We start from the raw sequence: 12,516 nt of genomic DNA, 5'->3' as shown, positions 1-12,516 counted from the left end.
ATTTTATCTGCCTCTGGTCTTTGATGATGGTGACGTACTGATGGGGTTTTGGTGTGGGTGTCCTTCCTGTTTGTTAGTTTTCCTTCTAACAGTCAGGACCCTCAGCTGTAGGTCTGTTGGAGATTGCTTGAGGTCCACTCCAGACCCTGTTTGCCTGGGTATCAGCAGCAGAGGCTGCAGAAGATAGAATATTGCTGAACAGCGAGTGTACCTGTCTGATTCTTGCTTTAGAAGCTTCCTCTCAGGGGTGTACTCTACCATGTGAGGTGTGGGGTGTCAGTCTGCCCCAGTGGGGGATGTCTCCCAGTTAGGCTACTCAGGGGTCAGGGACCCACTTGAGCAGGCAGTCTGTCCGTTCTCAGATCTCAACCTCCGTGTTGGGAGATCCACTGCTCTCTTCAAAGCTGTCAGACAGAGTCGTTTGTGTCTGCAGAGGTTTCTGCTGCTTTGTTGTTGTTGTTGTTGTTGTTTAGCTGTGCCCTGTCCCCAGAGGTGGAGTCTACAGAGACAGGCAGGCCTCCTTGAGTTGCTGTGAGCTCCACCCAGTTCGAGCTTCCCAGTGCCTTTGTTTACCTACCTAAGCCTCAGCAATGGCAGGCACCCCTCCCCCAGCCTGGCTGCTGCCTTGCCCTTAGATCGCCGACTGCTGTGCTAGCAATGAGGGAGGCTCCATGGGCGTGGGACCCTCCCGGCCAGGTGTGGGATATAATCTCCTGGTGTGCCCGTTTGCTAAGACCCCTGGTAAAGCGCAGTATTGGGGTGTGAGTTACCCGATTTTCCAGGTGTTGTGTGTCTCAGTTCCCCTGGCTAGGAAAAGGGATTTCCTTCCCCCTTGCGCTTCCCAGGTGAGGCGATGCCTCGCCCTGCTTAGCTCTCGCTGGTCGGGCTGCAGCAGCTGACCAGCACCGATTGTCAGTACCTCAGTTGAAAATGCAGAAATCACCCGTCTTCTGTGTCACTCGCAGCTGGGAGCTGGAGACTGGAGCTGTTCCTATTCAGCCATCTTGCTCCGCCCCGCCCCAGTCTGGATTTTTAAGAAAACTATATGATGTCTTTACAAGATATACGTTAAATACAGTCACAAAGAAGGTGAAAATGAAAGGACAGAAAAAGTCATACCATGCAACTGCTAACCAAAAGAAACCTGATACAGCTATAATAACACCATACAAAACAGACTTTAAGGCAAGAGCCTCACCAGAGATAAAGAAAGATACTTCATAATGATTCAGAAGTTAAACCAACAGGAAAATATCATAAAATCAGTCCACATATAACCACTAAAAATAGCCTTTAAATACATAAGCAAAAATCGGAAAGAATTAAAAGGAGAAACAGACTAATACACAATCATGGTGGGAGATTTTAACATATTTATTTTAGTAGCTGATGAAACAAACAAAAAAATTCAATAAGATTATAGAAGAGCTGAACAGCATAATTTCCAACTAGGCCTCAGTGACATATATAGGTAATCTAACCCAACAATGGCAATATAAACATTCTTTATGAGGTCACATGGAACATTCAGCAAAACTGACTATATTCTGGGCTATAAAGCAAGCCTTAGCAAATCAAGCAAATTAGCAAAGCAAGCTTCAGCCTAGAAATCAATAACAAAAATATTTTTTAAAGTATCTCAATTGCTTGGAAATTAAGCAATATACTTCAAAACAGCCCTTGAGTTAAATATTAGAAAAATTTTAGAAGATATTAGAAAACATTGTAAACAAAAGAATAATAAAAATATGACTCATTAGGACTGTAGAATGCCATCAAAGCAGTGCTCAGAAGAAAATTATAACCTTGCATGCATGTTTTATAAAAGAGGAAAGACTTCATGTATGGCACAAGCTTCCATTTTAAGAAACTAGAAAAGAACAGCAAATCAATCTCAAAAAAAAAAACAGGAGGAAATTAATAATAAAGAACTGATCTGAAATTAAGAGAAAATTAGTAAACCCAAAAACTGGTTCATTGATGAGACTAATAAAATTAATAAACCTCTAGCAAAATTGTTCAAACACACACACACATACACACACACAAGTTACCATTATCAGAAATGGTAACAGATTTTTTTCAGATATTAAAAAGAAATAGAGGTTTACTATAAACAACTTTAGGCCAATAATTTATACAATTTAAATAAAAACGAATTCCTTGAAAAATGCAACCTATCAGAACAAACGATAGAAGCATAGAAAATCCAAATACTTCTGTATCTATCAAAATGAAATCTGTATGAGCCGGGCATGGTGGCTCATGCCTATAATCCCAGCACTATGGGAGGCCAAGGCAGATGGGTCATATGAGGCCAGGAGTTTGAGACCAGCCTGGCCAACATGGCAACCCCGTATCTACTAAAAACACAAAAATTAGCCAGGCGTGGTAGCACGCGCCTGTAATCCCAGCTACTCAGGAGACTGAGGCAGGAGAATCGCTTGAACCCAGGAGAGGGAGATTGCAGTGAACTGAGATCATACCACTGCACTCCAGCTTGGGCAACAAAGTGAGACTCTCTCTCAAAAAAAATTTTAAAAATTAAAAATAAATAAATCTGTATTAAAAATCTTGCTAATACAATACTGAAGTACAACAAAGTTGGAGAATTCACACCACCAACTTCCAGACTTATAAAGGTATGCAATCAAGCCAGTGTGGTATTGGTGAAAAAACAGACACAAAGATCAATAGAACAGAATAGAGACCTAAAAATAGGTTCACATAAACATCACCAACTCATTTTTGACAAAGGAATAAAGGCAATTCAAGGATGAAAGACAGACAGTCTTTTCAGGAAATGGTATTGGAACATCCACATGCAAAGGAGAAGGGAGGAAGAGAAAGAGAGGGTGGGTGGTGGGAGTGGGGGACAAGAAATGGAATCTAGAAACAGACTTAGACCTTTCACAAAAATTAACTCCAAATGAAGCATAGACCTAAATGTAACACATAGAAATATAAGATGTCTAGAAGATAACATAGGAAAAAATCTAGATGACCTTAGGGTTTAGCTATTAATTTCTAGACACAATACCAAATGCACAATCCATAAAAGAAAACAATTGATCAACTGGACTTTATTAACATTTAAAATTTCTGCTCTTAAAAAGATATTGAAGAAAATAAAAAGACTAGCCACAGATTGGAAGAAAATATTTGCAAACAACTATACCCAAACATAAAAAAAATTCTTAAAACTCAATGATAAGAAAACAAGCCAATTAAAAAATGGACAAAAGATCTGAATAGACACCTAACCAAAGAAGACACATAGACGGCAAATAAACATAAAAGGATACTTAATATCATATGTCATTAGGGAATTGCAAATTAAAATAATAAGATATCACAACAAACATTAAGATGGCTAAAATCCAAAACAGTGATAGCACCAAATGCTGGGGAGGATGTGGAGCAACCAGCACTCTCATTTCTTGCTGATGGGAATGCAAAATGGCACAGCCTCATTGGAAGACAGGTTGTCAGTTTCCGATGGTTAACCACTCTCTTACCACACAATCTATCAGTTTCACTCTTTGGTATTTACCTAACATAGCTGAAAATTTATGTCCACACAAAAACCTACACATGAAGGTTTATACCAGGTTTTCTTTGTTGTTGTTGTTTTGTTTTGTTTTGTTTTGAGACAGAGTCTCGCTCTTTCGCCAGGCTGGAGTGCAGTTGTAGCAGGATTTTTTAGGGAATCAGAGAGACCGAGGGGTTGAGGAGGATATTTATTATTTAGGTGCACCGGCCCAGTCGGATTAACAGCCAAAGGACTGAGCCCTGAACAAAGAGTTAAGTTACCTTTTAAGCATTTCATGGGGTAGGGGAAGATCTGTGCAGGTGGAAGCATATAACAGAACCAAGAAACAAAGACAGTTATTCAATTAATTGAGACATGCACTACATCATTTCTTACTTTTCAAGGAAAAACATATTTTACAGCTTGAGTTTATCTGTATAGTGACCTTGCAGCTGCACAGCTAGAGAAACAGGGTCTTTACAACACCCAAGAAAGGGAGAGATAAGGCTCACTAGTCACAGAAAAACGGGCAGTTAATTTTTAAAGGACTCCAGCTCTTTGTCTTTCTTGGGGGGAATTGGGTTTTCTTACATATAACTGAGTTTCTACTTACACATTCTTTAATTTCTTTTAATTCCTGTTCCACAGTGGCGTGATCTCAGCTCACTATAGCAGTTTTATTCATAAGTACTAAAATTTGTATGCAACCAAGATGTCTACCAATAGATGAATGCATAAACAAACTGTGGTACATCCATACAATAAAATATTACTAAAGAGAAAAAAAAATCAGCTATCAAGCCACAAAAAGACAGGGAGGAACACTAAATGAACATTGCTAAGTGAAAGATGCCAGTAAAATAACTACATACCATAGAATTCCAACTATATGACATTCTTAAAAGCCAAACTATAGAGACAGTAAAAAGTGGTTGCCAGAGTCTCAGGGGGAAGGGAGTAATGACCAGGTAAGCCACAGGAGATTTTTAGAACAGTGAAACTATTCTGTATGATACTGGAATTGTGAATACATAAATACAGGACATCATGTATTTGTCAAAACCCATAGTAACCATGTAGAGTGGTGAACACCTGGAATTCCAGCTACTTAGGAGACTGAGTTAGAAGGATCCCCTGAGCTCAGGAGCTTGAGACCAGCCTAGTGAGACAAACATAGCAAGACACCATCTCACAAAAAAAAAAAAAAAAAAAAAAAAAAGACCTGCAAGACAAAGAGTGAACCGTGAACCTTAAGGTAAACCATGGACTTTAGTTAATAATAATGTATCAATATTAGTTCAACTGAAACAAATGTATCACACTAATGCAAGATTTGTTAATAATAGATAAGAACTGTGCAAAGGAGAGAGATAAATGGAAACTGTATTTTCTGCTCAATTTTCTGTAAATGTAAAGTCTATTAATTTAAAATATTCTCAAATAGAAAACTCCAGACATAGGCTTCGTTGAAGAATTCTTCCAAACATTTAAAAAATAACAAATCTCATAACACTCTTATGGCAAGTAGAAATTCTAAAAGGGAGGCAACACTTCCCTACTCATTTTATGAGGCCAGCATAACCTTGACGTAAAACTTGACAAAGATGGTTACAAGAAAGGAAAATTACATGCCAATCGTTCTCATGACAGTATATCATTCTTTATACACTATTTCTTGGAGTTCTGTTAGCTCCACCGTAGAAAGCTACTACAAAAGAGTGTCACCTGCAGCCTAATAATAAGAAAAAAGTACAATATTCAAAAATCATACATTTTGAACCCATCAGGAAACTGAAGCTATAAGACAACCAAGTGAATTAAATTCCAAGGAGTAACAAGCTCCTTCAAGGACAAATGGGATTCCAAACTACTTCACCTTTGGTAGAGCACAGAAGGAAAAGGAAGCTACCATACAAGAGAGTAAGAAGAAATGAACTAAAGTGTTAACTATTATAGACAAGATGTGGGCTAGTGTGTCAGTCTGGAATAACTGGGAACCCAAAATGCAAGGGGAATTCACACATATTTGCATACTCTTTTCCATGGGTTTAGGCCAGGTGCCCATACAAAAGATTGAGAGCAGAAGGCTACAAAGAGCACTCTTCTGTGGCACAGGTGTGCAAAAAGAGATAGGCTGCCACTGCAGGACAAGCATAAAACTCTGCTACCTTGGCCAAACTCTCCTCTCATCTGAAGCGAAGGACTAAAAACATGGGAGAAGGTTCAGTAACCCTCCCATTCTGAAGACAAGGCAGTAATTCATTGCTTCTGGGGGTGGGATAGATACAAAAACCCTCAACCTCACAGGAAAATAAGAAAACTCTCTTGGGCCTAGGATCCTACAACAGTACAAAGCAGAGGTAAACTAGCACTAGGGCAGAGCAGGTATGGGTCTTTCACTCAATACTTTCCACAGATACAAGGCAGAACTGGGCTGCCAAAGGGATAAGGGGATGGAGCATGCCAAAGCTGGGAAAGCTCCATATGCAAGGATAAAGCACATGGACTGAGTCAGAAGAACAAACGACTCCTGCACCTGCCTTGAGCCCAGGACTGAATAACAAACAACAGACTTCTGCTGGGGACAAGAGCACAGAGAGAGATCTCCCCCTGAGGAACAGGCAAGAAGAGACTGAAGAAAGTCAAGGATGTAGCAGAAACAATGAGAAAAACTCTGTAGTACCCGAAGACCTATGCCAAGCACAAAGTAACAGCAGTCTACTACTGGGTTTTCTTGTTGTTGCTGTTGTTGTTGTTTGTTTTTTTGAGATACAGTCTCACTCTGTCCCCTGGGCTGGAGGGCAGTGGAACGATCTCAGCTCACTGCAACCTCTACCTCCCGGGTTCAAGCAATTCTTCTGCCTCAGCTCCCCAAGTAGCTGGGATTACAGGCATTGCACCACCACCCCTGGCTAATTTTTGTATTTTTAGTAGAGACAGGTTTTCATCATGTTGGCCAGGCTGGTCTCAAACTCCTGACCTTAAGTGATTTGCCGGCTTCAGCCTCCTAACTACCACTAGTTTTAAAGGAATCTGAAGCCTATGATATAGTGAAGGTAATGACAAGAATAACAAAACCCAAACCCAGCTTGATCCTTGTCTATATTGACTGAAGCCCCTACACTCAGTAAGGATATAGAATACTGAAACAAAATTGTCTACTAGACCTAATAGAAAATTACGGAACAGAAACAGCAGAAGAAGCATGCTTTTCAAGTACATAGGAAACAAATAAGATAAAACATATTCTGGATCATAAAAGTAAGTAAGTTTAAAAGAGCTAAAATCATACATACTTTATTCTTGACCATAACAATTAAACAAGAAATCAAAGAAAGATACTGGTAAACAACCCAGTATCTTTTTTATAAAAAAAAACCCATGGGTTATTAGAACCCATAAAATCACAAGAGAATTTTTTAAAATTTTTAATTGGGTGAAAATGGCAATAGACTATATCCTAATTTACAGACACAGATAAACCAGTACACAGAAAGAAATTTACAGCATTAATTAGAAGAGAATAACGATCTCAAATCAAAAATCTAAATTTCATCTACATAGCTTAAAACATGCAAATTAAATGGAAAGCAAGCAGAAAAAAATAATAAAGGAAAAAAATCAGAGCAACTGAAAACAGAAAAACAAACCAAGAGCTGCTTCTTTGAAAGTATTAACATAATTGATAAATCTCTAGCCAGATTAATTAGGGAAAAAAGAACACATGGCCAGGCGTGGTGGCTCATGCCTGTAATCCCAGCACTTTGGGAGGCCAAGGCGGGCAGATCAAGGAGATCAGGAGATCAAGACCATCCTGGCTAACACAGTGAAACCCTGTCTCTACTAAAAATACAAAAAATTAGCTGGGCATGGTGGCAGGTGCCTGTAGTCCCACCTACTCAGGAGGCTCAGGCAGGAGAATGGCATGAACCCAGGAGGTGGAGCTTGCAGTGAGTCAATCTCACACCACTGCACTCCACCCTGGGTGACAGAGTGAGATTCCATCTCAAAAAAAAAAAAAGAACACATATTACAATATAAGGAATGAAAGAGGGGTTATCACTACAAATCCTACAGATACTAAAAGGAATATAAGGGGATCACATAAACAATTTTATACAAGTAAATTTGTTAAAATAGAGTAAGTGCAGCAACTTCTTGAAACATAAAAACTACAAAAGCTTACAGAAGAAGAAATAGATAACCTGAATGGCCTGCATATACTTTTAATTGAATTTTTTTAATTAAAAATGTGTCCATAAAGAAAATTCTAGGCACCAGTGACTTTGCTGGGAACTCTACCACATATTTAAGGAGAAAATAATATTAATTCTATACAAATTCTTTCAGAAAATAAGGAACACTTCCCAACTCATTTTATAAGATCATCATTATCTGGTATCAAAAGCAGACAAGCAGACAAAGTGTTACAAGAGAAAAAAAAAACTACAAAGAAATATCTTTTTTTTTTTTTCTTTGAGACAAAGTCTGGCTCTATCACCCAGGCTGGAGTGCAGTGGTGCGATCTGCTCACTGCAACCTCTGCCACCCAGGTTCAAGCCATCCTCCCAACTCAACCTCTCAAGTAGCTGGGACTACAGGTGTGCATTGCCACACTGGCTAATTTTTGTATTTTTTTAGAGATACGGTTTTGCTATGTTGCCCAGGCTGGTCTCAAACTCGTGAGCTCAAGCATCTGCCCACCTTGGCCTCCCAAAGTGCTGGGATTACAGGCATGAGCCACTGTGCCCGGCCACAAACCAGTATCTTTAACAAATACAGTTACAAAATCTTCAGCAAAATGTTAGCAAATTGAGTCAAGAAATATATAAAAAGGATAATGCATCATAACCAAGTGGAATGTATCTCAGGAATACAAAATTGGTGCAACATTCAAAGCCAATCAGTATTACTCATCCTATCAACATGAGCAGGAAAAATAATATGAACATATCGACAGATATAAAAAAAAACTATTTAACAAAGTTCAACATCCATTTATGATAAAACTCTCAGAAAACTAGGGACAGAATAGAGCTTCCTCAACCTGAAAAAAAAAAAAAAGCATCTGCAAAACATTGCACTGGAGGCATTATCCAGTACAGTAAGTCAAGAAAAAGAAATAAAAGGCACACAGATTGGAAAGGAAAAAGTAAAATTGTCTTTAGTGCATTATGATACATGTACCTGGAAAATCTTAAGTAATCTAAGAAAGGGTACTATAACCAATACATAAGTTTAGCAAGTTCTCAGGATACATGGTAAATAGATCAATATCAATTGCATTTCTGTATGTTAATAATAAACAATTAAACCTTAAGTCACCATTTATAATAGCAGCAAAACCATGAAATACTTAAGGGAAAAATCTTAACAAAGAGTGTGCAATATTTCTGTGCTGAAACTACAAAACACTGACAAGAGAAAATAAAAACAATATTAATAAATGAAAAGACAAACCATGTCCATGGGCCAGGAAATTTAATATTGCTAAAATCTCGATTCTCCCCAAATTGATCTACAGATTCAACATAATCCCAATCCAATTTCCAACAATTTTTGTAGTAATTTGTAAGCAGATTCTAAAATTTATATAGCAAAGCAAAGGACCTAGAATAGCCAAAATAATTTTGGGAAAAAAAGGAACAAATTTGGAGGACTTTGATCTCAAAGCTTACTATAAAGTTACAAAAAGCAAGATAGTGTGGTATTGTATGATGAACAAATAGATCTATGGAACAAAATAGAGAGCCAGAAATTGTGTGTGTGTGTGTGTGTGTGTGTGTGTGTGTGTGTGTGTAATTGATTTTCGACAAAGGTGCCAAAGAAATTAGCAGATCTGTCCCTTTTGGATAACAACCACTTAACTCTTCAGTCTTCATTCCTCCTCTGTACCCTACAAGCACTGCTCTAATCCCTCCAAATTGATCGCCACCCCTTCAGCCTCTGGGCGCAGGACAAGGGCTGTAGGCAATGTTCTCCTCTACCTCCGGTCCTGTCCCTGCCCTGCTCCTTCACAACTTTAAACAATAATCTTCCCAGAAAGATCTCCCTGATAGCCTTGATCCCTCCCTCCCAAGCAATTCATTAATTGGTCCTCTTGTTTCAGTTGATTTGCCCTCATTGGTTGAGGTACTACTCCTCGCTGTGCAATTCTGACTCCAGCACTTTCTACCTGTGTATGCTTAGGATAGGTTTTTCAACACATCAGTAATGGAAATACTGGATATCCATATGCAAAAAAAAAAACAAAACAAAAAAGGCTTATCTTGCACCATATACAATAACTAACTCAAAATGAATCACAGACCTAAATGTAGAAGCTAAAACTATAAAACTTCTAGAACAAACAAACAGTAGAAACTTTTTTAAGACCTTGAGTTAGACAAACATTTTAGGTAGGGAACAAAAGCACAAATCATAAAACAACTGATAAAATTTATGTCACCAAAATTAAGCATTTTTCCCTTTCAAAGACCAAGTTAAGAAAATGAAAAGATAATCCACAGACTGGGCAGGGCGCAGTGGCTCACTTCTGTAATCCCAGCACTTTGGGAGCCAGAGTCAGGCAGATCACTTGAGATCAGGAGTTCGAGACCAGCCTGGCCAACATGGTGAAACCCTGTCTCTACTGAAAATACAAAAAATTAGCTGGGCGTGGTGGTGGATGCCTGTAACCCCAGCTATTCAGGAGGCAGAGGCGGGAAGATCACTTGAACCTGGGAGGCAGAGGTTGCAGTGAGCCAAGAAATACCACTCCAGCCTGGGTGACAGAGGGAGACTCCGTCTCAAAAAAAAAAAAAAATCCACAGACTGGGAGGAAATATTTGCAAGACGCATATCTAATAAAGACTCGCCGGGCGCGGTGGCTCAAGCCTGTAATCCCAGCACTTTGGGAGGCCGAGACGGGCGGATCACGAGGTCAGCAGATCGAGATCATCCTGGCTAACACGGTGAAACCCCGTCTCTACTAAAAAATACAAAAAACTAGCCGGGCGAGGTGGCGGGCGCCTGTAGTCCCAGCTACTCGGGAGGCTGAGGCAGGAGAATGGCGTAAACTCGGGAGGCGGAGCTTGCAGTGAGCGGAGATCGCTCCACTGCACTCCAGCCCAGGCGACAGAGCAAGACTCCATCTCAAAAAAAAAAAAAAGAAAAAAAAAAAGACTTACATCATAAAGAAAGAATCCTTACAACTGAACAATAAGAAGACAAACAACGTGATTTTTTTTTTAATGGGCAGAAGATTTGAACAGAGTACCTCACCAAAAAATACATAAGCACATGAGAAAATGCTTAACATAATTAGTCATTAAGGAAATGCAATAAAAGCTACAATAAGATACTATTACACTTCTAGAGAAGTATAACTAATAAAAATAAATAAAAGACTGGCAACATCAAGTGCTATCAAGGACGCAAAACAACTGGAACTCTCAGAACTGCTAGTGGGAATGGAAAATGATACGGCCACTTTGGAAAAGTGTGACCGTTTCTCATAGAATTAAACATTACACTTACCATACAACTCAGCAATTCCAACCCTAGGTATTTATCCAAGAAAAAAAGAAACAAATATCCAAGCAAAATCGTACACTAGAATGTATATATCAGCTTCACTTATAATCTCTAAAACCAGAACGCAATCCAAATGCCCTTCACACAATGATGGATAAACAAACCATTGTACATTCACTGAAATATTACTCAGCAATAAAAAGGAACAGAACTACTGAATACAACAAAAGGGATGAATCTCAAAAGCATTGTGTTAAATGCCAGAAAGCAGGCACAAAATGTACAAACTGTATGATTTCATTCATGTGAGTCACAAAAAAGGCAAAGATCTCGATCAATCTGTGCATCCTCAGTGCCTAGCGTGTTATAAAATATCCAAAAAATGCTAGGTGGTGGACGGAAGACGAGGAATCATTGCAGGGAGGGTAAAGTGCAAGAAAGTGATACATTGACCACAAAGCAGAAAGGTACCTGGGGACCCAAGTCCACCCACAGGACGGAAAAAAAGTGAGGGAAGGCGTGGTCCAAGCTACCTTCAGTGAGTCCAGCAGCTTAAAAAAATAGACCCTGTAAATGACTACAAGAACAGATAAATGAGTTGGTAAACCAAGCGTTTCTCTGGTCTGAAAAAAGGTGTGATGCGCCCCACCCTCCTTTATAAATCTATTAACCATGCCTGGGGCTGAGGCAGCAGAGCTTGCACCGGACAGGGAGGTGGGGGTTTTTTTGTTTGTTTTGTTTTGTTTTTGTTTTTTTGTCTGTTTGTTTTTTGAGCACCAGAGCGGAGCTGGAGAGGTCAGAAGCGAGCTCTGGCTTGGGTGAGGAGGGTGAAGAAGAGACATCGCCGCGGCCCCGCCCGTCTCCATCCCTTCCCACTCGGCTTCACTTACCCAGGCCTGCCGTTCCAGCTGAGAGTACAAATTGGAGCCCTTGAGCTTTTGGACTATCTGGGCAATAATGAGAGAGAGGTCCGACTCCTCCTGCAACATTTCCCCTGCCCTAGCCCGCCAAGCCGCGGGGACAGGCCGCCGGCGCGGAGCGAACGGGCTACCGGGTCCCACCCAAGGCCAGTGACACTTCTCCGGGACCTTATTACACTGGGACTCCTCCAGCGGGCGTTACCAGGCAACTGCCGAGCCGTGTGTCCGTCCCTCTCTGGTCCCCTCAGCGCCTGAAGGCCCCAGCATCTGCGTTCCGCCTGCGGAAAAAGACCTGGGCGGGGAGGACGCTTTTCACACCATTGTTCCTGCCTTGTCTATGTTGAAAGGCAGGAAAGCTCATTCCTTCGGAGCCACAGCGCCTCTGATGCACAAGGGGGACACGGAGAATTGTGCATTTTATATATAAAGGATCATTCTCTTCCACCTCTCAATTTCTGCACAAACAGGACTGTGGCACGCAATGATACTGCGAATTACAACCAAGAATTGTTAGACTCTGACACGAGCTGCGTGAACGTGTTACAGTTT

The 12,516-nt window shown here is 40.2% G+C and overlaps 1 protein-coding gene across 1 annotated transcript in view; it reads right to left on the bottom strand.

Moving 5' to 3' along the window:
- TBC1D19 (TBC1 domain family member 19) overlaps positions 1-12,155 on the bottom strand; it is a 169,498-nt gene extending 157,343 nt beyond the window's left edge. The window contains 1 exon segment of the mRNA XM_017851922.1: positions 11,938-12,155. Within this exon segment, the coding sequence (XP_017707411.1) occupies positions 11,938-12,036 (99 nt within the window). The 5' untranslated portion in view covers positions 12,037-12,155.
- Positions 12,156-12,516: the final 361 nt, after the last annotated feature.

Source organism: Rhinopithecus bieti, unplaced genomic scaffold (genome assembly GCF_001698545.2).
Source record: "Rhinopithecus bieti isolate Rb0 unplaced genomic scaffold, ASM169854v2 scaffold_2294, whole genome shotgun sequence".
Taxonomy (NCBI): Eukaryota; Metazoa; Chordata; class Mammalia; order Primates; family Cercopithecidae; genus Rhinopithecus; species Rhinopithecus bieti.
This window is presented reverse-complemented; position numbering and strand designations above follow the sequence as displayed.